This window comes from Strix uralensis, chromosome 20 (genome assembly GCF_047716275.1).
Source record: "Strix uralensis isolate ZFMK-TIS-50842 chromosome 20, bStrUra1, whole genome shotgun sequence".
Classification (NCBI taxonomy): Eukaryota; Metazoa; Chordata; class Aves; order Strigiformes; family Strigidae; genus Strix; species Strix uralensis.
In genome coordinates, this window is record NC_133991.1 from 9,167,067 (window position 1) to 9,192,949 (window position 25,883).

Below are 25,883 nucleotides of genomic sequence, written 5' to 3' on the forward strand. Positions count from 1 at the left end.
CTTTCCCTCCCTAGGAGCTGAAGGTGAAAGGCCCCAAGGACTCGAAGGAGAGCCACACGTCTGTCACCATGGAGGGTACGGCAAGCGCGGGCGTGGGGAGGGGGATGCAGCCTTTTGTGTGCGTGCGGGACCAGCGCGGATGAATTACTGAGCGGCTCCCGCGAGCGGAGCCCTTTGTGTTCCCGTGTGCGGAGCCGGTGAGGAGGGGGGCACGCAGCTCTTTAGGATGCTGGGGGCGTGCAGCAGCCCCCCACCCCCTGCCCACTCCCTCCTCCCCGCCCGCTGGCTGCGCCGAGAGCCATGCTGAGGGGCCGATGCCGTGCCGCAGCCGGGCTGAGCTGCCACGGAGCGGCAGAGATGGCTGCGTGGAGACGAGGCTGCCATGGAAATCCTCGTCGTCGTCCGGCTCTGCTGTAACTGCACCTATGGTGAGGCGAGGGGGGTGGCTCTGAATTCGGGTGCCAGCGGGGAGCGATGCTGTGGGGATGCTGGTCCCGGGGCTGGCTGTCCTTTCTGGGGGGTGGAGGCTACATCGTGCTCTGCAGCCTGAAGTTGGGAGCGTCTTTGTTCCAGGCTCTATTGAATCATCTTGGCTCCAGCACATGCGGCCACGCGCTCACCTTCCCCGCTGGGCAGGGGCTTGTGCCGGCAGCGGGACAGTGAGGGGCTGGGGCAGGCGGGGGGACCCCCTCTGCCTGGGCTGTGCCGCGGGGATGGCGATAGGGAGGGGTCCCCATTTGCTTGCCGGAGGCATCGTGGGGCTGGAATGCCCGTCTCTCTGTGGCTGTGGGGGGAGAGGCACCACATGTCCCTGCCTGCTGGTGCCTGGCCCCGTGCTGCCTGTGTGTGGGTCCCAAGCCAGTGGAAGTGCCGGTGAGGAGCCCTTGTGCCAGGACAGTCCCTCCCAGGGCTCTCCCGTGCTTTGCATGTGCCTGTAGTGATGGCAGCAAGAAGGTCCATTCTCCCCGTGCACCTAGGGTGGGGGAAAGCGGGGTGCAGCCTGCTTCCCCCCTCCATCCTGGAGCAGGGCTCTCACTGGCAGCCACAGGGAGTGGGGGCACGGAGTGGTGGGGGATGCAGCCTCTGGTTCAGGGTCTAGCCTTGCATCCTCGTCTCCTGAGCAGAGACCCCCTGTTTGCCAGGGTGGGGGTCCCTCTCTCGGGACTGGGTGCCACAAAGCAGCACCGTCTGGAGAGGGATGTGAACCCCTGTGGCTCATAGCACAGGGTGGGAGCAGGTGGCACCTTTTCCTCCTCTCTCCTGGCCCGACAAGCCTGGCCCTGCTTGGCCCTGGCAGTTTGGGGAAGTGCTCCCAAGCAAAGGGAAAACCCAGAGGCATCTGCCTGGCTGTAAGCAGCCTGGGGAGACATGGGAGCAGCCTTTGCCTGCTCAAAGAGCCGGGGAGGAGGAGGAGGGTCCAGCTACTTGGGATGAAATGTGCCTCTGAAGAGCCCCCGGAGCTGGTTTCCTGCTGGAAGGGTGCATGGCAGGAGAAAAGGGGTGTCTGTGCCCTGTGTGTGGGGCAGCTCTGCCCCCCGGCTCCAGATGGAGCCTCACGTGCAGTTACGGGGGGGTGCGGGGAGGGAACACGGAGCAGCAGCATTGGGATGATGTCTTGGCCCCTGCGTTCTCTGTAGGTGGGGGTTTTGCTGCTGCTGGAGCAGCCTGGGTTCCCCTTGCACCCAGGGCTGGCTGGGGTGGGGGCATACAGGGTGTCCCATGAGGTGGCAGAGCCCAGCGAGGGCAGGGCAGAGATGGGACCCGCCGCTGAGCCAAAAGGGAAACTGAAAAAGCCGCTGGCTGGTGGGAGTGACGAGTAGCTCTTCCGCTCTACCGCACGGCAAGCTGGCCGCGCCGGTCCCCTCACTGCGCCCGGGAGGCCCTTCACCCGGGAGGGGGACACACCGGCACAGTCACGATGGGGATATCACGCAGTCAGGACAGAGCGGTGTTCACAACGGCCCCTCTGGCTTTGTCACCCGTGACCTGTGGCGGCAGAGGGGAGGAGGACATGGTGGCTGGGTTGGTGTCCCCATCATGCCCTGTCCCTGGCAGAGACAAAACTTGCCGATGCGGGGCCATGCTGGAGCAGAGCAACATGCGGGAAGCGCCATGCGCCAGTTGTCTGGGCTTGTCACCCCAGCGGGGACCCCCCAGGCACCCGCACTGCTGGCAAAACCCCCGGGCGCAGCCCTGAAATCAAGGTGTACATCAGGCAACTGCCAGCACTGGGCTCTGCCCTTGCTCCACACACTGACTCCGCCGTGGTTTCTCCTGCCCCCAGCACAGCAGGGCACGGGGCTGCTGCGTTGAGCCTTGGCTCAGTGCTGCTCTTGGCAGTAACGTGATGGTCCAGCTGTCACTGGCTCCACGTGGAACAGACCCCAGATGCTCACCCGGGGGTCTCTGGGCATCTGGTCTCCCTTCCTTGCCCCCACGGGATGCAGTGCTGGCTCTCGCGGGTGGGAGAGGGGCTGGGGTCCCAGTGGTGGGTGGCTGCTGATGCCTCCTCTCTCCCCACAGCGCTGCTGTACAAACCCATTGACCGGGTGACACGGAGCACCCTCGTCCTGCATGTGAGTGTGACACCAGTCCTGGGTTGGGGGCTGGGGGAGGGCTCTGTCCCCGTTGCTCCCAGGGACCTGCAGCCATGGGGAGCACTACTGGGGGTCTCTGGGGTGGGTGCTGCAGGCAGGGCAGTGCCCTTGGGCTGCTCACTTGCATCTGTCCCCTTCCAGGACCTCCTCAAGCACACCCCGGCCGACCACCCTGACTACCCGCTGCTCCAGGATGCCCTCCGCATCTCGCAGAACTTCCTCTCCAGCATCAATGAGGACATCGATCCCCGGAGGACAGCGGTCACCACCCCCAAAGGGGAGGTGAGCCAGCGGGGTGGGCAGTGCCTGGGCACAGGGCGAGGGCTGAGCCCTCTGCCAGCCCTTGGCTGGTGGCTGCACCCTGAGGAGGTCCATGGTGCTGGGCCAGGACATGGAGGGTTTCCTCTAGATGCAGTCCTGTGTGCAAGTTAAGGGCTCTTCCTGGTTCTTGCTGCTTGCTGGCACCCTGCTGAGTGTACGGGACTCAAAATAGCACCCAGAGGACATGGACCTTCCCATGCTCCTGGTGGCTGAGCCATGGAGAGGGACAGGAGCATCTGTCCCTTGTGGTTTGTTGGCCTTTGCTCCCTGCCCGCTCTCACGCCAGCCCTGCTGCCCCGCAGACCCGGCAACTTGTCAAGGATGGCTTCTTGGTGGAGCTGTCAGAGGGCTCGCGGAAGCTGCGACATGTCTTCCTCTTTACCGACGTGCTGCTCTGCGCCAAGCTGAAGAAGACGGCGGTGGGGTAAGGAAAGCGCTGGGCACAGCGGGAATGTGTCACAACGCCCCTGTCCTCCAGTGGGCTAGGGGACATGCTGGGGAGGGGGTCAGGCATCACTCAGCGCCCACGCCCCGGCTGCAGGAAGCACCAGCAGTATGACTGCAAGTGGTACGTGCCCCTGGCCGACCTGGTGTTCCCCTCACCGGAGGAGTCGGAGCACTGCCCGCAGGTCCACGTCATCCCTGACCATGAGCTGGAGGACATGAAGATGAAGATCTCAGCCATCAAGAGCGAGGTGCAGAAGGAGGTGAGAGGAGGGTGCAGGTGGTCAGAGAGGGTGTGGGACCTACTGCCAGGGTGGGTGCCTTCCTCTGGGTCAGGGATGGGACATGGGGGGCCAGGGGCACCTGTGAAAGCTCCTGTCCGCTCCCCACCTGCAGAAAGCCAACAAGGGGCAGAGCCGGGCCATCGAGCGCCTCAAGAAGAAGATGTTTGAGAATGAATTCTGGCTGCTCCTCAACTCGCCTGCCATCCCCTTCCGCATTCACAACCGCAATGGGAAGGTGAGAATCACAGAATCATTCAGGTTGGAAAAGACCCTTGGGATCATAGAGTCCAACCATCAGCCCTACTCTACAAAGTTCTCCCCTACACCACATCCCCCAACATCTCATCCAAACGACCCTTAAACACATCCAGGGATGGTGAGTCCACCCCCTCCCTGGGCAGCCTATTCCACTGTCTGACCACTCTTTCTGTGAAAAATTTTTTCCTAATGTCCAGTCTAAAAATTTTTTCCTAATGTCCAGAGAAGGGCGGGCTGGAGGCCAAGCTCAGCCCTGCCTGCGCACAGCCTGCTGCATCGCCCTCTCTTTTACAGAGCTACCTCTTCCTGCTGTCGTCTGACTATGAGAGGTCTGAGTGGAGGGAAGCCATTCAGAAACTGCAGAAAAAGGGTAAGTTTGGGGCTGCTGAGGCCCTCCTGGGGCTCCTGGCCACTGCAGGGGTCATAAGGAGGTCCCGCAGGATTGCATCCTGCTGCTCTCTGGTCCCCATGGCCAGCGCTGGCTGCGTCCCTCTGAAGATCCTCTCCTGTCCTCTCCCAGACCTCCAGGCCTTTGTCCTGAGCTCAGTGGAGCTGCAGGTGCTCACGGGATCCTGCTTCAAGCTACGCACCGTCCACAACATCCCGGTCACCAGCAATAAGGACGGTGAGTGTCTGCTGGGCTGGCGGGTCCCTCTTTGTCTCCTGATGATGCCGGAGCTGTGGGGTCCCTTGGTTGGAGCGGGGTCCCTGTCTGGGGACCTTGGCTGTGCAGGGGGACAGCTACCCACCAGGTGGCACTGCCGGAGCAGAGTCGGGCTCCCAGGCAGAGCAATCCCGGCTGCAACATGGGGTTGCTTTTGGGGTGTCTCCAGCACCCGCATGGTGTCCCCAGGGCAAGAGCCAGCCAGCCCTACTGGGAACCTCCCCCAGGGCTGTCCAGCAGCAGGAATGCTCGGGATGTCCGGCAGGGATGATCAGCAGCAGGGAATACATGTCCTCTTCTAGACCTTAGGGACAGCCCTCGGGGGGTTGGGGACATTGGGGCGTCACCGCAGGCACCTAGTGCTCGCTCTGGCAAAGGCTGCCTCGGGGACAGCCAGCCTGCACGCTGGCTGCAGGGCACAGGATGTGGCAGCTGAGCCCTGACACAGCCTCTGCTCTCCCCACCGCAGACGATGAGTCCCCTGGGCTCTACGGGTTCCTGCACGTCATCGTCCACTCCGCCAAGGGCTTCAAGCAGTCTGCCAGTAAGTGCGGGAGCCCACCCTTGCTCGGAAGGGGCCAGTGTGATCGGAAGAGCTGGGGTCCAGCATGTGGCCCCGCTCTGCCCACAGTGGTCCCTTGGGAGCCAGTGGGGATGTTCCTGGGGCGCTGAGCGGTGTCTGCTCCCCCAGACCTTTACTGCACGTTGGAGGTGGACTCCTTCGGCTACTTCGTCAGCAAAGCCAAGACCAGGGTTTTCCGGGACACCACCGAACCGCAGTGGAACGAGGTGAGAGGAGGGTGGGACACAAGGAGAGGACTGTGCCCTCCCTTTTCCTTCCAGCCCCAGTTTTAAAGCTGCTCTGGGGTGCTGGGGCTGAGCCACCCTCCCTCCACACCCCAGGAGTTTGAGATCGAGCTGGAGGGCTCCCAGTCCCTGCGCATCCTCTGCTACGAGAAGTGCTACGACAAGACCAAGCTCAACAAGGACAACAATGAAATCGTGGACAAGATCATGGGCAAGGGGCAGATCCAGGTATGTGCTGGGGCTTTTGGGTATCTTCTCACCCAACGGTGGACCTCTTGGGGCCAGGTGCCTGGGCTGGGATGGTTGCCCTGTCATGATGCCTGGGATGGAGATGTCTGGCAGCATGGGCAGGCAGCTCTGCTTTTGGGAGCGGGGTACAGGGATTGTGGCTTGGGATTGAATGGCAGTGAAGTGGGTGATGGTCTCGGGGCGGCTGCAGGAGAAGGTGGGACAAAGTGAGAGGGGGTCCTGTGGAGGTGACAAGGCCAGCGGCCACTCCCCAGATGCAGGTCCAGCTCCAGCTGGTCTGGAAGCATTTCAGTTCTGTGGCCCCGGGGGGCTGCAGGGAGGGGCTTGGCACCCACCCCAGGGAGGCCTCTGAGCATGCAGCCCCCCCCATCCCTCCCTGACAGCCGTGGATGTCCCCCTCTGCCACCATCTTCCTCCCCTGTGCCTCCATCAGCTGCTGTTATGGCAACAGGGGTTTCCAGAGCAACAGCTAAGCTGCCTCTGATTGGTGGTTGCCAGGCAGGGAGGATGGAGGCCTGGACTGCCCTGAGATGCTCCCAGGTGAGCAGGACTGGGAAGATGGGGAGGGGCAGGCAGCCCCAGACCCTGCATCCCCCCAGCACCCCCGTTGGCCAGGCTGCAGGGATGCCCAGGGCAGTGGGGGATGGTACAGGATGGGGGTGCCCCTGTGTTTTCCTGGTGGGGACCCCTGGTCGGGCTCCTTTCCCCTGCTGTGCTGGGGACAGTACCACGCCTGGGACATGGCCCTCGACCCAAGGCCACTTCAAAGGGCCCGGCACGGCTGCCTGCTCCGTGGGAAAGCGGCTGAGGGCAGGTCCTGGGGGATCAGGGAGCAGCACGGAAATGCTGCTGGGAAGGGGACAGCGCAGGGGGACAGCACTGCACTGGGCACAGGATGGGAGATGGAGACTTGGCTTCACCAGAGGCTTGTTCATACCCCAGATCACCCATTTGTTGCCCTCTCCCCAGGGAAAAAGCGATGTGGGGGTGGCATTGGGCCAAGCGGGAGGGCTGGGGCAGGGAAGGAGCTCGACGCCCCGCAGGGATCAGTCCAGCTGTGCTCTCGGAAATAGCCTGGGTCAACAAATATGAGTCACGCTGAGAGACGCGGGGGTCGGGATGGGGACAGCACAGCTTGTCCCTGCTGTGCAGAAGTCGTGGGGGAAGAAAGGGAGAGAGGGGAGTCCCTGGGGCTGCTTATCGCAAAGAGGACCTGGCAGGGCGGTGTCAGGGCTGGGGCTGTCTTGCGATCACCCAGAGCCACAGCTTGGCCCCTGCCCTGGGAGTGGGATGGGTGGCGGGGCAGGGATGGGGCAGCACAGCTACGGGCAGGACAGGCAGTGATGGTGGTGGAGCTGTGGGTTGTGGCCAAGCCCCAGCACTGCCCCCTTGCCCTCTGCCCTGAGCTGTTCAGGCAGAGATGCTGCCCTGGGATGGTCCTTACCCTGGCCAGTCCCTGGGCTCATCATGAGCTGCTGCTGGTTCCAGTTAGCAGCAGGAGTGGGAGACACAGAGCACTGGCATCAGCAGCTTGGCAAAGCCCGTGGTGCGTGGGGGTCTGCCAGGATGGCTGAACCCCCCCTCGCAGCCAGCACTGTGCCCACTGCCCAGCTCTAATCTGATGGCCCAGGCACGTGGGTTGGTCACGAAAGCAGCTTAGCAGCATCACAGGCTGGCGGGAGCAGGTCAGCATGCAAGGGGGATGCTGCAGCCCCTCTGTGGGGAGCAGCGGGTGCCTACCGAGGCTGCCAAGGTGCCATGGGTAGGAGTCATGTCCTACCGGCACAGAGGATGCAGTTGGGTCCATGGAGGGACCAAGGCTGGCACCAGCTTTCTCTTGAGCATCCTGGCAATGAGCCCCGAGGGGTCTGCAGCATGGTGAGCATTGGACCCGTACCCCGAGCCCTGTCCCCGGTAGCTGGTGGAGAGTGGGCACCCTGTGCTGCGTGGGCCACGGTGGGTCTGGGCATGGGGACAGCTCCGCTGTGACTCCTGGTTGGCATCAACCCCGTTTTGTTGTTGTTAAACTCGTTTTGTGTGTGGTTTCCAAGGCTGGGACGTGCTGTGATTGGGGTAGAGATGCCATGGGGGGCTCGTGTCCCCATGGGGAGTGTGGTCCTTGGTGCTGCAGGGCTCAGCCTTGCTCTGAGCTGTCCCAGTGTCTCCCAGCAGCTGGGCTGCGTCCGGTGGGTGCTGGCAGAGGTGTCTGGTGCTGTGGTGGAGTGGCAGACAGATGCTGGGGGTGGGCAGAGCAGGCTGCGAGCGCTTGTGCCCCCATTGCAGAGGCTGGATCTGGCCCCCATGCCCTGGGGTGGGCAAGGAGACAGGCAGCGGGTGCATGAGGGGGTCTCAGGGTGATGGGGCAGGATGATGCACAGGGGGGATGCGACTGTTGAAGTAGAGCCTGTGTTGTCATGGGCACGGTGCCTGCCGTACCCACAGGGAATAGCTGCCTGTCCATCTGTCCCCCTCACTGGGCCAGCAGAGGCTCTGAGGGGTGGAGATTTGTGGTGTCAGGGCTCCTCAAACCTGCAGGGATCCACAGGGTGACCTGTGTGGACTCAGGGGGCTGCTGAGAGCTGGACTGGGGTCGGTGCAAGTCCCTCCCAATCCTGCACCTTGCCGTGTCCCTGCCTGTCAGGAGAAGCAGCAGGCAGGCAGGCAGGGGCCCTTCCAGGGCTGGGGCACAGGGCAGAACCCTGCCTGCACCCCATCCCCCTGCCCTGCAGCCCTGCCCCACCGCATCACCCCCTGGCAGTGGGGCTGACGAGGGCCAGGGCAGGCTGAGGGGGCACGTGGGGGTCCCTGCCTGTCCCTAGGTCTAAGAGGAGACCCCAAAAGTCCCATCCCCGTGCCTCTCGCTGAGACCGGGAGAGCCAGCCTGGCTCCTCGGTGGAGCCGGGGATGCTGCGGCCAACAGCGGCGATGCCTCCCGGGACCGCGGCTGCCGCTGCGAAGCGGATAAAGGATGAGGATAACGGTGGATAGCGGCGGCGGGGAGGCCAGGCAGCCTCCAGCCTTCCCGAGCGGCGGCGGGCGGCAGGGCGAGAGTTAAACGCGTGGGGGCCGCCGGGGGGGGGCTGCCTTTGAGTCACTTCCTCGCAGGGGGAGGGAGGCTTTTGGGGCTGCCGAGCTGCCTCTCGACAGCCTGGCTCACACCCTGAAGATGAGCCCTGCCCGCTCGCCTTCCTGCTGCCCCAACCGGGCTCCCCTCGCCAGCCCCTGCCGCCCCGGCCGCCGCTGACCTCCCACCCAGAGCAGAAGGGATGTGGGTGCTGTCCTAACCCAGCCCTGGCCACCCTTGACCACCCTCTCATCTCGCCTCCCCGGAGCCGAAGCGGTCATCGTGATGACGGAGGTGCTGGTGCAGCCGGACGGCAGCCCCAGCCCCGTGGGCGAGCAGCCGGAGCGTGGCGTGGAGGAGCCCGAGGGGAAGCGTCCCCCCAACACGGGCGCCCGTCTCTGGGGCAGGGTGCGCAGCAAACTGCTCCGACAGAAGGTGCCTCTCGGGTTTTAGGGGGGGACGGCTGACGAGGAGGGTGGTGGGCACCAAACGGGGCTCTGGGATGGCTTCGCCGTGTCACTGGGTTCTGCTGTGCGTGGTGGCTGTGGCTTTTTGGCTGGTGGCTTTGTGGGGCTGGGGGGGGCTCTGATATTGCTTGTGGGGTCCGTGCACAGAGCGGGGAGACTGTTGGAGTGCTTTGGGAGCTCTTAGAAGCAGTTAGCAGCCTGTGGGGTGCTTGTTTTCCCCCTTCCCTCTCCCTCTGTGTGCTGGTGGGCTGAGCTGTTTGCACTGGGGGGTCCTGCAGAGGGAGGGCAGAGAGCCCCCCCTGCCCAGCCCCAGAGGTAGCGATGCTTGTGGGCTGGTCAGGGCCGGGCTTTTGGGGTGCCACAGCGTACCCCCTCTTGCTTGGTTTGCAACCCCCCCACCCTGGGTCCATCCAGGCTTCCCCCAGCTCACAGCTGTGTCACAGCCACATCAATCAGTGCTGGACATCTTTGTGGGAGGACAGAGGGCAGGGGTGGGCAATGGAGGTGACAAGGGAGGGGGACAGCACTGTCACAGGCTGTCCCAGAGCCCCCGCGATCTCATGGGGATCTCTGGGGGTTTCACTCTGCAGAGTCCCCCTGCATGGGGAGCTGCTGGCTCAGGGCTTGGCTGCAACTGCGGGCAGGAGCTGCCTGGGCCCGTGGGGGTTTGGTTTGGCAGCAGCGGGGCCGAGGTTTGCTCAGCGGTGGGGCTGCCGGCGCAGCAGCGGGGCTGCCTGTGACGCAGCGGCATTAACCTCGATTCTGTGCCGCCACCGCTGCTCCCGCAGAGGGGATTAAGGGGCAGCGAGGGCCATGTGGGGAGGCTGCCCGGCGGCTGCCGCCGGCTGTTGCTGCATCAAAATACGAGGGGGTTTTGTTTCCCAGTCCCACATCCCTTCCCGGCCTGCTGCCAACCAGGAGTCACTGGAGCAGGATGCGGCCCCGGCGGGTCTGTGCATGGTCCCGGCGTGCTGTGGGCGCCTGCTGCTTCTCGGGTCACTCTCAGACAGGGCTGTGAATCGCTGCTTTTTTTGGGGCTGTGCTTTGCTGTCGGCAGCATTTGCTGGTGTGGGGGCTGCTCTGCCCCCACGGCACGGAACAGCTCAGGGACCGCCTGTTCCCTGGGGAGGGAGCTGCTGGCATGGAGGTCTGGTGGGGGCACCTGCTTGCCAGAGCCGGGGCAGCCACAGGAGACCAGACTGGGGTGTCCACGGGTGCCACACTGATGGGAAGCAACCCTGGTTGTAGCCACTTGTTCCCCAGGGCCATGGCAGAGATGCCTCACAGGCTGAGTCACTGGTTTGCTCCCGCTGGCTTCACCCTGGGCTGATGGTTGGGTGACCTCATGGGCGTGAGGCGTGGGGAAGGGACGTGCCCAGCCTGGCAGCCCCTGCCCTGACACAGCATCCTGGTGCTCGGGGTGCTGGGGAGCCACCATGAGGGTTTGGGGCCATCCCAGCTCCTCACCTGGGAGCCCCAGAGACCCAGCGCTGCCTGGGTCTGTCTTGGCTGCTGCTGCCTGCACAGGAGCTGTATCCACAGTGCACGGCCTGGAGGCATCTTGAGGACAAAATCCCAGGATGTGGCCTTGTCCCCTCAAGTCCAGAGTCACCCCGTGCACGAGACGAGCAGCAGGCAGGGGCTGCGGGGGGCAAGCACCAGCAGGACTGGGGGGTCCCTCTGCCACCGGAGCCTCCCCAGGATGCACAAAGAGCTGCAGAGCTGCCGGGATGCTCATCGCCTGCCACACTGCTGCCTTTTCCTCCACAACCTGGGGTCTTGTCCTACAAGCAACCACCTTCAGATAATTTGGGAAACAGGATGATGGCACATCCCTGTGGGCCGTTGCAGGGGGTGTTTCACCTCGCTATGGATGAGAGCGGCACCGCAGCGGATGCTGGCCTGGGCATGGATACCCCCACTGCTGAGAGTCCCCTGAGATGCAGGAGGGAGCAGCTTGGAGAGGTGCTGGTGACCTGGCTGAGCAGTTTCCCCAGGGACAGGCTGGTGTTTGAAGCTGGTCAATCTGCCAAAGAGGAGCTGACATCTGGGACAGCAGCATGTCACTTGTGCCACCGTGCACTGCGCTGGCACAGAGGCTGTTCCCCAGGGCTCCCAGGCCAGCAGTTCCCCACCAGCCTGGAACGTCCCCACGTCTTGCTGGAGCAAAGCAGCTCCCTTTGGAGGAGAAAGAGATGGTGGTGGCAGCTGAGATGGGGTGTTTGCCAGCACTGTGTGGGCAGGAGCTGCCTCTGGCTCTGTGGGTGGATGCTCCCGTCCATCCTCCCACGCCTGGAGACGAAGCATCGGCCGTGGCTTTGCTTCCTGCGGGAGCCAGCAGTGTGGCAGTGCTGCCTGCTGCGCGGGGTGCCAGCGGGCAGGGCTGGAGGAGTGCTGGGGCCAGGCACCATGAGGGCATGGGGACCTGCCCCAGCTCCAAGGGAGCTTGGGCCGGTGGTGCCAGCTGAACTAGCCCAAATTCGGGACCATGCCAGCTGGTGCAGGGGGCTGGATGGGGACAATTCTGCCTGACTGGGGGCAAGTGGCTTCACAGGAGGGCAGTGTGCTCAGGGTAAGGTCCACAGCACTAGCGGCAGCCAACCTGGCTTTTATTAAAGCTTGCTTCAGAGCCCCGCTAAAGCCTTTCCAGATGTGAGCTACCAGGGCCGTCGGAGCTGGGGGGGACCCGGGGGATGGGGAAGGCGTATTTGGTGGTTGCAATTAAATTTGTGCTGCAGAGCGAGGAGGCCCACAGCTCCCAACCTGGCTGGGGGGTGAAGAGCTTTGTTGCTGCTGCCTGGGGCTCTCAGGGTTGGACGCTGCCATGAGCGGCCTGTGTGGGGAAAAGGGATGAAAGCCTCGTGGGACAGGCAGCGTTGTGTTGGCTGTGGTGGGTGCACGGCAGCACTGAGGGGGGAACACGGGAGAGTTGGCGAGGCAGGGCTGGGGTTGGCGGCGGTCTGGCTGCAGCCTCCTGGTGTCCAAACCTGCTGCAGGGCCCCACGGGAGCCCAGGGCAGCTGCAGCCTTCCTCCTCCTCCTCCCGCTCCCCCCACCGCCATTCCCAGCAGCCACAGGGCTGGTGGGGAGGAGGCAGCATGGCGCTCACCAGGCTTTCCCGTGCACCGGGTCAGGAGCCATTCCTGGGCCGTGCTGGAGACCGCAGCATTCTCCGTGGCACCGCGGTGCCAAGGAGCTGCTTGGGCTCACTGTGGCACCGGGCTGGGCGTGGGACGATGCCATGGTGCTGCGTCTGTGCCAAGAGCCAGGGCAGCTCGAGCCTGTCCTTGGGAGCATGGGGTCTTGGTGTGCAAGAAGGGACATGAGGGACCCCAGGTCCCCCCGTCATGATGTGCGGTGGCTTCACAGGCAGCCAGAGGCTGGGGCAGGGGAACGGCAGCTCTGTGGCTGGAGGAGTGGCTCTGGACATCTTTGCATTCACCCAGAGCATCTCCCAACCCAGCAGCTGTAGGAAACTCCCGTGTCCTTGTGCAGTGACCCCGCACACTTGGTGCAAGCCTTGCCTGGCAGCTGCGTGCACGTGGTCCTGGGAGCCCCCGCCAGCTCCCACATCCCATCCCCTTCCCCGAGGGGACATTAGTGCGAGGCTCTGCCCCGCTGCCCGCCTTGTGCATTACAGGGATCGATGGGGCCGGATCGATACCACCAGCTGGGGATCGAAAAGCCCCAAAAAGGCAACTGCACCCGCCTCTGCCCAGCCCCGGGGCCCGGCACCCGCTGCAGCACGTGCCGAGGCCTTGGGAATGCCAGCACCTCGTCAGGACAGCCGGGCACTGGGGCAGCATCATCAAGTCCCCTGCTAGCCCCAAAGCCAGAAATAGCGGAGCCTGTCATTCCCAGGGGTTATAAATAGCCTTGGCTATGGGGAGATGTTGTTTTTCTGTGTGGAAAATGCTGCCCTAGTTCTGTTTCATCAATCTGCCGCCAGAAATAGTCCTAATTTCTTGGAAATTTCTTGCTGCTCGGGTGTGGGTTAAAGCACTGCCTCGCAGGGGCTCAGGGGGGACAGGGCAGGAGGCTGAGCCCACCTGGCTTCAGGGCACGGCCAGAGGGACCCCAGACCTCCCCCTCTCCATCCTCCTGCCGTGGGCAGCACGTTGCCAGGGAAGAGCATGTCCCATGCCCCACATCATCTGTGGGTTGGGGGCTTCAGAGGTGGCAGCAGGTCTGGCATGGGGCTGTGTCCCCATGGAGCTCACACAGCATCTCTCCTCACAGCTGGACCCACAGGCCGTGCAGACAAAGAACTGGCACATGGACGTGATTGAGATGAACGGGGTAAGCAGGGCCATGGGGACCCACAGCCCCTCGCTCTGATTGCAGCCCCTTCCCTGGGGCTGTGCAGTGCCTTCATGCAACACGGAGGTGACGGGCCCGGGCTGGGCTGCTGGGACTCACCCCCTGTCTCCTGCAGATCAAGGTGGAGTTCTCCATGAAGTTCACGAGCCGAGACATGAGCCTGAAGAGGACCCCATCCAAAAAGCAGACTGGCGTCTTTGGGGTCAAAATCAGCGTCGTGACAAAGTACGTGCAGGGCTGGGGGGCTGATCTGCTCCAGTCCCTGTGCGTGTGGGGTTGCACCATGTCCCCTTGCTCCCACCAGCAGCAGAGAGCTCGGATTTTGCTCTCTGCTGGGGACTTGCCTGTTCCTTCACCAGCTCCATCCTTCCCACCCATCCTGGCCCAGGGTTTGCAGGGCTGGGCTGGCCACTGCGGGGTCCCTCAGAAATCTTTGTTTATGGTTCCACTTTCTGAGGCAGGCGCGAGCGCTCCAAGGTGCCTTACATCGTGCGCCAGTGCATTGAGGAGGTGGAGAAGAGGGGCATCGAAGAGGTTGGCATCTACAGGATCTCTGGCGTCGCCACTGACATCCAGGCATTGAAAGCTGTCTTCGATGCAAGTTAGTGTCCTGAGGGATGGCTGCCCTTCACATCATGTTCCTCTGGGAGGGTTCACAGGCACCAAGACCTCCCCAGTCCCTGCCCTGCAAGCCCAGGGTCTGGTTATTGCACTGCAGGTGTGCAAAATGCGCTGGTGTGCCCAGGAAGGGGCTGGGGGTGAGGAGGAGGGTGTAGCCAGGAAAGCAAACGCCCAGAGGTCCCGGCCTTGTTTGTGCTTTGGTGTCTCTGAGCTGCCGCCCTGCCTGGCTGGCTCCTGGGAGACACTGAGTCAGGGCAACGTTGCAAATGGATTTGCAAATTGTTCCGCATCCCATTGCCCGGCCAGGAGGGAACCTCTCGGCTCTTCCCAGCCCCAGCCTGGCTAAACAGGGCTGTGGACCCAGTGGTGCTGATCCTGCCCTCCAGCTGGCAGCCTGCCTGGGTGACACAGGGGGTTGAGACCCAGAGGGGAAGGAGACGCAGGAGGTGTCACATGTGGGTGCTCTCTGGACAGATAACAAGGACATCCTGGTCATGCTGAGTGACATGGACATCAATGCCATCGCTGGCACGCTGAAGCTGTACTTCCGTGAGCTGCCCGAGCCCCTCCTCACTGACAGACTCTACCCCGCCTTCATGGAGGGGATCGGTAAGGGCTCGGGATGGGGAAGGGGTCGGTGCCCAAGTGTGGCTCTGTTTGGCATTGCCTGCTCTGGGATGGGAGACTCCTGAGGGTCCCTCGCAGCTCGGCCCGCTTGGTCCTGGCTATCCTTGCCAGCTCCAGGCTGGCTCGGGGCTCGTGGTGCTGCTCCCCAGGGTGCAGGCAGAGCCCTGCAGGGCAGGGCCAGCCACTCATGCACTGGCCGCTGGGAGGCATCTGGCCACGGTGGGTCCTCTGGCTGCACAAAATGTCACCAGCTCCTGCCCTGAGCCCTCTCCTTCCTTTCCAGCCCTCTCAGATCCTGCTGCCAAGGAGAACTGCATGATGCACCTTCTCCGCTCGCTGCCTGACCCCAACCTCATCACCTTCCTCTTCCTGCTGGAGCACTTGAAAAGGTAACGGCTCAGCTTTGCGGCTCCTGAGGGGCTGCTCGGCGCAGGCGGGAGGTGCAGGACAGGTCTGTCTTGCTGCTTTGCTGAGGGGTTTGGACGTGAGCAGAGTTAAGAGCTGCTGTCTGATCCCTGGGGTGCCTGCGTGGCCATGGGCTGAACTGGAGGCAGATGGTGCTGTACTGGTGCAGAGCAGGGCTGCGGGCGACAGCCGGCGCCAGCAACAGCGGCTCAGTGTTGGGCAGGTGCCAGAGTGGCCCTTTCTTCTCCCAGCCCCTCCAAGAGGGTGCAGCCCAAGGCGTGTCCCACCTGCCCTGTCTCCCTGGCCTCTGGCACATTCACCGAGGTCCTGGCCAGGCTGCAGCCTGTTCAGGCTGGGACCCGGCATGCCATGAGTCCCTTTGGCTGAGAGCGATGTTGGCTTCCCACAGCTCCTCTCCACGGGCCCCGTAGGATGCTGGAGGGGATCCTAGAGCCGTTCTGCCCCACAGAGCACCCCCCAGCACCCCAGGGCCATGGTGCCAGCGGGGACTGTGCAGCGCATGACCGTTGATGCGGGTCAGCTCCGCAGGGAGCACACCACGTCCTCTGGCAAGATGCAGCTCTTGGCTGCTGCAGCCGGTGTGCAGCTGGTTGGACAAGCTCTCCGTGGGGAGCAGCTGGCCTCGGCGCGGGATGGGGAATCAAGTGGGAGCTGTGCAGTGTCCCCCTTAGCGGAAAAACTGAGGGCTGCGTCCCTTCCCACCAGTCCAGCAGTAGCCCCTGCAAAACAAGGTGCAATAGTCCCTGTAACTTGTCTGCAGTGGGTGGCCAAGACCCAGAGACAGTCAGCTCTGGGGACGTGTTGCAGAGCTGCAGGTGATGCCCTGTGATGCTCATCCAAGGGCGAGTACAGCAATGTGTGGTTTGCCGGGCTTTATCCTGGACCAGATGAAGCCCATTTGAACCTGGGGACAAACAGTTCTGGGGCCCACTGGGGGCCCGAAAGCCGTGGAGGGCATGGGGCTGTGGGCAGGGCGGCAGTGCAGCATGCAGAGCCTGGCCAGAGCTGGCTGCGAGTTTGGGACTGGGGCTCACGGCTCATGTTACTTGCATCATGAAGCTTTTTTTTTCCTTCTGGTTTGGCTAAAACCAAACAGAAAAAGTGATTGATGCTGGGGGGTGGGGAAGGAAAAATCCATTTCCATCCTGAGAACTGGGCACAGCCAGTTCCCACATCTGCTCCCCTGGCCAGGGCTCAACCGTGCAGCCTGTGCCGGGGAGCACAACTGCCTCCTAACATGGCAATGTTGTGGCCTTGGTTCCCTTGATGCAGGCTGGCTGGGGTCCCACAGGGTCGGCGGGGTAGGGAGCCGTGGGGGGAGTGGGTGCGGGGAGGCACGGGCTGGTGCGGAGCTCCCCGTACCCTGCCGGGGCTCGGGAAGGGTGGAGGCCCCGCAGCACATAAGCAAGCAAGGGCTTGGTTGCTGCCACATCACACCCCGGGGCTCCCAGCCAGGCCCGGCGGCTCCAGCGGAGGCCGTGAAGGGGGCAGAGCTCCCTGCCCTGCACCTGGGTTTGCCAGGGGCTGTGAAGGGCAATGGAAAGCTGGAGGTGCCCCAGCAGGGCTGGGAGAAGGGAGAGCAGCACTCGCCCCCCACATCGCCCCATGGTTTCCCCATAGCTCATGTTCCCTTTCTCCCCATAACCCGCAGGGTAGCTGAAAAGGAGCCTATCAATAAAATGTCTCTCCACAACCTGGCCACAGTCTTTGGGCCAACACTGCTGAGACCCTCAGAGGGAGAGAGCAAAGGACACCTCACCCTGGCCTCCGACATCTGGTCCCACGATGTGATGGCCCAGGTAAGTGCTGTGCTGGCAGCATGAGGCTGCTGCAGCCCACACCAGCGCCCTTGGGGTGGGGAGCAGAGGGGTTTACCTGCCTGTCTGGGTAGATTTGTCACTCTTTGCTGGGTGTGGCTGCACAGGGACAAGCTGGGAGGTAGCACCTCTGCCCCTTTCTGGCCTAACACCCTCCATTTGCCTGCTACAGGTCCAGGTCCTTCTCTACTACCTGCAGCATCCTCCCATCTCCTTTACTGAGCTGAAACGCAACACACTTTACTTCTCCACGGACGTGTAGCCTGCAGGGAGAAGGCACCAGCTGCAAACACTCCCAGCTCCCTGCTGGGGGACACGGACTGGATCGCAGCCCCCCAGGGAGACCGGCCCGGACCCAGGATGGTGCCGCCTGCAGCTCCTGTACAATCGTGTACCAGTGGCCCGGTCCCATTCCAGGCACCGTGCCTCTCTGTAAAGTAGTCGTGTCTTATGTCCCTTCTTGTGTTCAAGAGTTGTTTTTATGTATATTTGTTCAACGGAAGAGGTAGTGACTGACAAGGGCTGTGGACACAGGCTTCCCCCTTGGCTAGTTTTCTCCCGGACTCCTTTCTGCCCGCTCACTCCTACCAGGCAGCCCCTCGTCTCGCCCAGCTCGAAGCCTGCAGCGTCCCACGAGTGCCTGTTCTACTGCCCGGCTCCCCTGCTCCACGCCTGCATGTGCAGCACCGGCTCGCTTCAGAGGCTGGGAGCTCACGGGCTTCCCTCCCCGGTGACGGTGACGACCAGCTCTGCTTTGGCTTGCTGCCTGCGCAAACGTCGGACCCCGTGCCTGGATTCTGCTCTGGCCCGAGCAAACCTGCGACCACGAGAGCAGAGGAGTGAGGTGCTGCCTCCTCCTTGCCACGTCTCTTCTGGGTGCTTTCAGGCCAGTCCCCTCTACAGCCCTTATCCTGTGCTTTGCCTGTGTGCGTGTAGCGTGGCGGTTACTTGCCTCGCTGTTATCTCGCCTCCAAGTAGCGTTTTGGGGTAACCCATCACACCAGGCTGGAGCGAGGGGTGCTGTGCTGGTCTCAATCCATGGCAGGCTTGAGGGACGGCCAGCCAGTCAGGTCTGCTTCCTCTGCCACGGGCTGACCCCAGGTCTGTGCCCCAGCACCGATGGGGTCCCATCAGGGCATGTGGATCCCACAATTTCCCCAACAAGCCATGGCGGGGCAGGGAACGGGGTCCCTGCCATTTCCGTACGCCTGTACCTCTGCCATAGTGAGGTGCATGCCCCTGCCAGCCCAGCACTGCCACAAGGGTTGCTGACACCGGCTGTGCCCTGTGGCAGAGCCTGTCCAGGCAACCAGCGTTCCTGCCATGGCCACGAGAACGGGGAGGTTTTTGTTTCCCTCCTTGGCTGTCCCTGCCGCCCTGGGCAAATGGCAGCACGTGGCCCTGCCCCGGTGCCAGCCAGCTGAGCGCTCTGCAGCAGCTGGAAACCAGCGCAGAGGGATGGGAGGAGGAAAGCCTTCGTGGCCTTCGCTACCGAAGACAGGAGTGCTTCATTTTCTCACAAAGCAGTTGCTGCTGGGTTAGCAGTGCTCAGCCAGCTCAGGTCCGGTCCGTTTTAGTTAGTGGCTCCAGTTGCTGACCCCTGAGGCTGGTGGCTGGAGTTGTCACACCATGTCCCAGGGCAGGATGGCCACATGCCCGCGCTCGCTGCCAGGCTGTGCTCCGGCCGCCCCAGTACCTGGCTCCCAGTACGTCCCCCACCCTCCCACACTCGCAGGTAGGTGCTGGTACCTCTTGGGACACGAAACCTTTCGCTCTGTGAGCCGAGTCTGTGTTCTTGTGGGAAAAGCCCCCCCTCCCCGATTGCGTTGGCCCTGTGCTCTCCTGTGCCAAATGGAGATGGATGGGAAGTGACCAAGTGTGTCCCTGCTAACAGCAGCGTTGCCTTTACCCTCCCGACTAACAGACTGTTCCCGGTAGAGCCCGGCCGCCTGCCACCGATGCACCAGGTATGTCCTAAGCCCACCTCCCCGGGGAAGGCAGCACCTGCCAGCCCTGCACCAGCAAAGCAACTAAAGGAGGGGAGGTCTTTCAGTCCCCCTCCAAAGGGCTCACACTCCAGACCCTGCTCCTCTTGACTACCAGCTAAACAGAAGGGAAACAGCATTGCAGAAAATAACCAGGCGTCTGTCTTGGCCCTGGACCCAGTAAGGAGGCCGAGTTTTAGATCTGACTGCACAACAGATCCCTCTCTGTGTGTCTGATTTGTTACATGTGTCCAAGTCTCTGTCCACGATACTGTCATTCCAGATGGAGACTCTGTACAGCCAAATCCCCCCGCGACAGTGGCTGGAGGCCCGGTCCACACAGCCCCAGCACAACAGGCTGAGGCCGTCCCCGTGACTGGCTTTTGCTTGTCCCTACAGGAAGGAAAAGAGGGGGGTGGACTCTTGCAGCTACAGGTAGAATAGAACTGTTAATTAATATTTGACTTTCAGAAGTTGTTAAGGATATATTTTTGTTTGTGTTCTGTTTCAATTTCTGTAGATTATAAACTTTAAATGGCTGTAAACCATGTGAGGAGAAAAAAAAATGTTAATAAAAATGCAAAGCCCCAACATTTGCACAAAAGGAGCCCTGTGGTGTTGCTGTTTGCACTAACTGATCACCTTGGCATCACAGCTTCTTCTCTTTCTGTCGTGGAAATCTTCCTAGTTGCACTTCAAGCCAGTGGTATAAGCAGAGGCACTGTGCCAGGCAATCTTTTAAGAGACATCTTATGGTTTGGGCTACATCCTTGCATTTCAGTACATTCTGGAGGAAAAAACCTGGACTGTCTGGAGCCAGCCTGGATTCAGCCCAGAATTACTCAAGCTTAAAATTCAGCTGACTTGCACAGCTTCTGGCCTGAGGATACTGAACAGGCACAGCAAGGGACATCAGGCGATCTGGAAACCTCATCTGATAGATCACATGGTGCTGTCTCCCCACTTCTTTCCATGTGGGAATGGGAAACACTATGCCTCCAGACTGACCATTGCCCACGGTATCAGCCAAACCACCCTGCTAGTTTTGCTCTTCCAGGTAAGTGAGTGCTGTCACCATTCTGGGATGTCAAACCGTGGATGCAAAGGAGGGGAAGTGGGTGGAAGAAGCCCTACTAGGTGTGCACACTCAATCCGAAATCCCGCTGCCTCAGAAAGATGAGGGTGGGTGTTTGCCCTTGTGGAATGGCTCAATGAAGCCTAAACTCTTCTGAGTATAAAAATTACCCCCTGAGGTCTGAGAACAGAGCTTGGTTAGAAGAGCAAGAGGGGTAATATGAACACAAATCAAAAAGGGAGCAGTTCCTTGAGCTAATGAACAGATGTTTTGACTTCAGTACCAATGTTCTGCAGAAATAACACTTTGCTTCCCACAGTGTAACACTGGGGCACTCAGAGGTGTTTCAGGGACGTGATGGGAAACAGACTGTGCTAAGTGAACACCCAGTTATCTGTCTAACAGAGGTTTATTCTCACAACTCTGCTTTCTAGTCTCACTATCAAACTGCTGGAACTAATGATGTGAGCCTGTGGCAGTTAAAGCAGTAGCAAGATTATTTGTACTCCCACAGTGAGGTTAAATCAGGCTAGCCAAGTGGCTACACAGAATTATACTTCTGCAACAACCTCTTTTTTTCCCCTTAAACTGTTTTGTTCATCTGCCAGTAACCACATGGTTCTAAGGCTAAGGGTTCATTTTTTGCTTTTCCCTTTAAGACATGGTAAAGAAATCTGGCTCTCATCTCTGTACTTGAAATAAGACAAGTTGTACAGATGGTGGTTTCTCTTCAGCTGGTATTTTAAGAAAAGCCTGGAACAAACTTATTTCTCCACAGGATCTTACCTCTCCCCAACAGAGTAGCAAGCTGCAAACTGGTAACTGTTAAACACTTGCAGCACGTTCAAACACACGGTAACCTAAATCACTGCATTTCTCTTTGAAGATTGTCCTCCTGTCTCTTTTGATGCTAGCAACAGACTTAATCAAAATCAGACCCAAAGGATTGAAAAAGCTCAGAGTCCAGGCTTGTTTCCTGGAAACTGACAGTCAGCTGATCCGTCCTGGAGATACTGCTCGCTGCGCCTGGCTCCCTCCTCGCATACTCCCGCAAGTCTGCCTGAAGCAGCACACCAGGGCTCAGAGCCAGATTATTGTTAGTCATTCAGGAAAAGCAGCCAACACCATCCAGCTTGCACTGATCAGGACTCCGAAGGCAGTGGGAAGGTAACCCTGATGGTTCTTCTGCCGTGATGCAGGCTCTTAGCAGTAGCACTGGAACTAAAGGGAAACTTGCTCCCGAGGGATCCCGCTGTTACCGTAGATAGTAATCAATTGCAGCGGAGAAAGCAGCAAACCCACCACAGCCGATAACCCCTGCCTTCAAACCAGCTGCAATGCAAAAAGGGTGGGAAAGAATGAGACAAAATAGGAAAGAGATCTTTCTTCCCAGAAACTAGCTTAGGCTGTGCTGGCCTGAAGAGGTTACACCTGCAGGAACCTGGTGGTCCACTAGCAGGGAACACTGGCACTACCACCGCCCAGGGTGAGGCGGGGAACCTGGCACACACTGGACTTAAAACTGCCACGGCTGGACTAGCCCGGCACGCTGGCAGGGTGCTGTGTTGCCAAGTCTCCCTTCAAAGGATAGAAGAGAAAATGCCAGTGGTCATTGCTGACTTGAGCGCGCTCTGATCTGAGCGCTGCAAGTGGCTTTGCTGTTGGACTAGGGAGGGATAGGAAGCGCAGCTACTGCTTTGAAAGCTCCAAGAGGATTAGGTCCAGGACAGACACAACTTAACAAGCTCAATTAGAAGCACTTTCAATAGCACTTTCTTTTCTTTTATGCTCTGCGGACAGGTTTTTTTCTTAAGCAGAGGTGAGAGAAGTTTGATGATGAGCAGAGCAGCTCTCTTCCTACTTGGGGCTTCTCTCCAGATGTTGTTAGCACTCAAGGCTTCCCAAAGGCCCCACTGGTGCCTGCTGGACTAAAATCCCAGTGCTCCTGCTCTTTCACAGCTAAATAGAATTGTCTGTCTGAATTGACACATGAGAAAGGAGGAAACCATTTTACACACTGTGCAAATTAACAGACTTACTGCCAGTGAAATAGTATATATAAGTAGAGCTCTGTTAACATAAGAGCTGTAGCTTCAGAGTTGCTCAGTATGTATTTTTGGCTCCCTCCCCACGACACCACAGAAGAGTGTGGATAGCTAACACCATTTCCTGATTCTTCTTTCAAGTCAATTCTGTTGATTTTCCTCCAATCTCACCATCCTGTATGACCAAGCCTTCTCTACCCACACGTATCTTTCAAGCTGACAGGAAAGCAATAGAGAGAGCAGTTCTGCCAGTCTGGAGTATGCTCTCATGTTGACATCACCATAACACCATGCAAAGAGATTCGTAGTGTTCTGTTAAAAACACCGCTTACTGCGTAACCAAATTAGAGTCTTATCACAGAAATAGTTCATAGCAGGCACTACCAACCTCTGAAGCCGATTGCTCCTCCGGTGATGCAGCCGCTAATAACACTATTCTTCCAGTCTGACTTTCCACGATACTGTGGAATTAAAAATCAGAATCAACAAGTAAATACAGAATAAACACTCAGTATCCGTACTAATACCAAGAAAAATTAAACGACCTTCCAGCCCCTTCTCAGCTGAGGATGTTTTTCCCTCTATTCTCAGCAGATGGCCCCCTGCACTCTCAAACATAGGATTTGCAGGGCCAGAAGAGGAAGGAACGGGTCACCAGGAGAGGTAAGACAAATCCATATGGTGCAATGCAGTGCTATGGCAAAGATTCCCAGGTGAGCCGATACAGCCCCCAGAACACAGCACTGTGCACTGGTGCCAGCTCAGAGATTTTAGAGGCACTATAACTACAGGAGTGCAACACTGAGCCTGGCCATACAGCCTGGTTCTCAGCACAGGTGAGAGCCACAGCACCCTGCTGACAAAGATGTACTATTTCCATAGCCAGAGCACGTTAGTTTTTCACCAGTGCAGAGATCTCTTTGTTCTGCTCCATTATGCAAGCAAATACACTTTTCTTCTTAGTTAAGAAATAATTGCCTTTCAATTAAAAGGCAGAAATTCGTAACAGGCTAATTTTTCTATTAAAGAAAATGGATGATAGATTTACCACTGAGCTGTACAAGGACATTTCTTGCTGTAGGGGCAAGACAAAAATAGGCCTGTTACTTAAGAACTTTCATTAAAGGATCCCTTTCTGCATATGGACTTTTAAGAGGCTCAAATTACCATGTTGCAACTCGCAGTTTGATGTTTTCAAGTAACAACAAATACTTGTAGTTAGGGTTTTAAAAAGTAATGCCTATACTTGCCAATATGTTCAGGACTTAAACTGAGAAGGACTTCACTATTGCATGCTCTTCTGCTCATTCTGTCAGACAACAACAGTTCTGAAGACATGTCTCTAAGCTGAAAAGCTTTGATGGCCAAGAAACAGACCAAACTAGCCTACTCCCTTGCCCTGTTACAAAGGGGATATACCTACTTATTTGGATCTAGTAAAAGAGATTATTAAGCGTACAAGAAAACATTTCATAATGCTTAAGAATTTATTACTCACAGATTCTACCACACATTCGGTGCAGGAGAACATGGCGCCCACAATGGCGAAGTTCTTTGCATAGGATATGCCTCGCTGCCCCATATCTTTGAGGACTTCTTTTGCAGTTGGTGTGCGATATGGATCCTTGGGATCAAACCCAACATTGGTGTCGATGCCAGCTGTGAAGACCCCAAATGCACCTCCCAGAACAAATCCTGTAAAAGACAAACAGTATAAAATGAACCCTGGCTGGATTCGAGCAGTACATTCCCCACAGGCACCAGAGCACCTCCGCTCCCACTGTCTGTCAACGCTGCAGTGTGAAAGGGGCTGTGCAAGAGTGCAAATGGCCTGTCTCTTGATCCTACGGACACTGTTGCTGACAGCTTGTGCTGAGGAAAGGCTGTGAGCACCTCTTCCTTTGCAAGGAAGGAAAACAGACAAATCCCACCATGCGACCTGTGACAGCCACTGGAGAAGGCTTCGAGGGAGGAAAATTAAACACGAGGGTTTCTGTGCTGCAGCCTCTTTCCCACGCACCCCTCTCCCGATGCTACAGGTCCGTGCCCCCCCCGCCCCCAGCTGGCTGCCCCGACTACAGCTCCCCCTCAACGCCCCGTCCCTCCAGCCTCCCCCGACTCCCTCAACCGCCCCCGCCGCACCTCCCACACAGGCCAGGGCCGCTTTGAAGGCGCAGCTCTCCATGGCCCGCTCCACCATCTTCTGCTCCTCGCTCTTGGGCGGGCTGGGGATGCCGCCGAGAGCGGCGGGGTCCCAGGCGCGGGGCCGCCGCTGCTCGCCCACCAGGTGCTGCAGCAACAGGCTGTACTGCAGCGGCGGGGGAGGCGGCTCCGGGTCCCCCGAAGCGGAGGAAGGTGGCACTGCCGCCATGACCGGCCTCGGCCACCCGGCCCACGCGAGGCACCGGTACCGCGGCTCCCGGCAGCCATGGCGGCGAGCGGGGGCTCACGGGAGTTGTAGTTCCGCTGGGGGGAGGCGCCGGCCGCGCTCCGCCGCGCGGTGACTACGTATCCCAGCGTGCCCCGCGGCAGGGCGCCCCCACAGAGAACTATAACTCCCGGCAGGCTCCGCGGCGCGCCGGGGGCGGGCGGTGTCTCACGGGATTGGCAGTCCCTCGGGACGGCGGGGACTACGTTACCCGGCGTGCTGCGCGCCAGCCCCCTGGCGGCCGCTGGCCCCGCTGCAGGTGAGGTGAGGGCTCCGGTTGCCCGAGCATCTTCGGGAGCGGCGGCGGCGGCGGCAGGTGAGCGCGGCTCCGGGCTCCGGTTCCGGCTGGGGCAGGCCGGCGGCCTCGCCTGGGGCAGTTCCAGGCACGGGGAGGGCTGAAGTGCCGCACTGCGGGACCGAGTCCCGCTGTCCTGGCTGAGGTGCGGGGAGGGAGGCGGGAAGCTCTGGAGGTGTCGCGGCGGCGGCGCCGTCCCCCCGCCGTTCCCCCCTGACTGACTTCTGGCTGCGCCGGTGTCTGGGGCTGGGGGGGGGCAACAGGTCCCGCGATGGGGCGGGCGGTTGCAGCCTCTCCCGCGCTAGCCCTCGAGCGGCCGGCAGGAGGGCAGCCCTCCGGTGAGCGGTAACCGGGATGGGCGCCGAGCCTGGGCGCCGCTGTCGTTGGCGGTGCCCAGCTCCCGCCGAAGCCCTTGGCCCTGCGGCGGGTGGTTCAGCGCTGTGGTTCCCTGAGGCGCTGCTGGCTGTGTGTGGGGGAGGCTGGAGCCCGGGCAGCCCGCGGTTTGCCCCGGCCGCCTTCAAGCGTCGTCTGAGGTGAGAGCTGACGAGTCTCACTGGCACCTCAGCGTGTGAGCTCCTAGTCTGAGCTCAGAAAATACATTTCCACTCTTCCGTGTTTTCCACAGGCTAGGTGAAAACTCTAGAGTATCAGGCCACCTCCGGTAGCTTTTTTGAGGAAACCCTGGCTGCCTCAGGCGTCAAGCGTCAATTTTACTTCAGGACCTGTGTATCTCAAAAGGGCTTAGAGGATCACTAAAATCTGTCTTTCTGTTGCAAAATGCAAACTATTGTTAAATCACATAGAAACCTTGGCTCTTGTGTGCTTGCTCTGTTTGGCAATGAGGAGAGAAATGTTGTGTTTTACCCTTAGTAAACAAGGTGCTATGAACATTAAAAATCTGCATGCTTTGCTTGTGTTTCACTTTGCTTAGCCTGTTGTACTTTCTTGTTTTTGTGGACTAGAACCGGTTTTCTGTTCAGCTCAGCATAAGTGAAGATAGGTACGTCTTTAATATAGTATTCTTGACTTATTTTTTGATCTTTTTCTATTTTAATTTTAAAGTTACCCATAGTTTTTTAACCCCTGAGAA

The 25,883-nt window shown here is 59.9% G+C and overlaps 2 protein-coding genes across 5 annotated transcripts in view; one reads left to right on the forward strand and one right to left on the reverse strand.

The window, feature by feature from the left end:
- The window catches only part of ABR (ABR activator of RhoGEF and GTPase), a 42,229-nt gene extending 22,674 nt beyond the window's left edge, over positions 1–19,555 (forward strand). For 3 of the 4 annotated variants that reach the window (XM_074889837.1, XM_074889838.1, XM_074889839.1), the window contains 18 exons: positions 15–75; positions 2,524–2,576; positions 2,739–2,879; positions 3,221–3,342; positions 3,460–3,625; positions 3,759–3,881; positions 4,199–4,274; positions 4,425–4,529; positions 5,038–5,112; positions 5,260–5,357; positions 5,472–5,603; positions 13,394–13,453; positions 13,590–13,699; positions 13,936–14,075; positions 14,570–14,704; positions 15,006–15,111; positions 16,800–16,947; positions 17,138–19,555. In XM_074889837.1, coding sequence (XP_074745938.1) covers positions 15–75; positions 2,524–2,576; positions 2,739–2,879; positions 3,221–3,342; positions 3,460–3,625; positions 3,759–3,881; positions 4,199–4,274; positions 4,425–4,529; positions 5,038–5,112; positions 5,260–5,357; positions 5,472–5,603; positions 13,394–13,453; positions 13,590–13,699; positions 13,936–14,075; positions 14,570–14,704; positions 15,006–15,111; positions 16,800–16,947; positions 17,138–17,227 — 1,941 coding nt within the window. In that variant the 3' untranslated portion in view covers positions 17,228–19,555. Of the gene's footprint in view, positions 1–14; positions 76–2,523; positions 2,577–2,738; positions 2,880–3,220; positions 3,343–3,459; positions 3,626–3,758; positions 3,882–4,198; positions 4,275–4,424; positions 4,530–5,037; positions 5,113–5,259; positions 5,358–5,471; positions 5,604–8,781; positions 9,124–13,393; positions 13,454–13,589; positions 13,700–13,935; positions 14,076–14,569; positions 14,705–15,005; positions 15,112–16,799; positions 16,948–17,137 lie in introns of those variants that run through there. The other variant, XM_074889840.1, reaches the window with a different exon arrangement.
- Positions 19,556–20,745: 1,190 nt separating this feature from the next.
- Positions 20,746–24,487, reverse strand: TIMM22 (translocase of inner mitochondrial membrane 22). The gene is made up of 4 exons (XM_074889841.1): positions 24,213–24,487; positions 23,569–23,765; positions 22,459–22,531; positions 20,746–21,357 (listed from the first exon to the last, which is right to left on the reverse strand). The coding sequence occupies exons 1-4, from the start codon at positions 24,439–24,441 to the stop codon at positions 21,281–21,283; spliced, it is 576 nt and encodes a 191-aa protein (XP_074745942.1). The 5' UTR covers positions 24,442–24,487; the 3' UTR covers positions 20,746–21,280.
- Between the last annotated feature and the right edge of the window lie 1,396 nt (positions 24,488–25,883).

Excerpts from the sequence above, each read along its gene's own strand:
- TIMM22 (XM_074889841.1), bottom strand. The coding sequence starts at position 24,441 with ATGGCGGCAGTGCCACCTTCCTCCGCTTCGGGGGACCCGGAGCCGCCT. Across the intron at positions 22,532-23,568 it reads CCGAATGTGTGGTAGAATCT|TATCGTGGAAAGTCAGACTG; the intron begins GTGAGTAATAAA and ends TTAATTCCACAG. Across the intron at positions 21,358-22,458 it reads AGGAGCAATCGGCTTCAGAG|CTGGTTTGAAGGCAGGGGTT; the intron begins GTTGGTAGTGCC and ends TTTGCATTGCAG.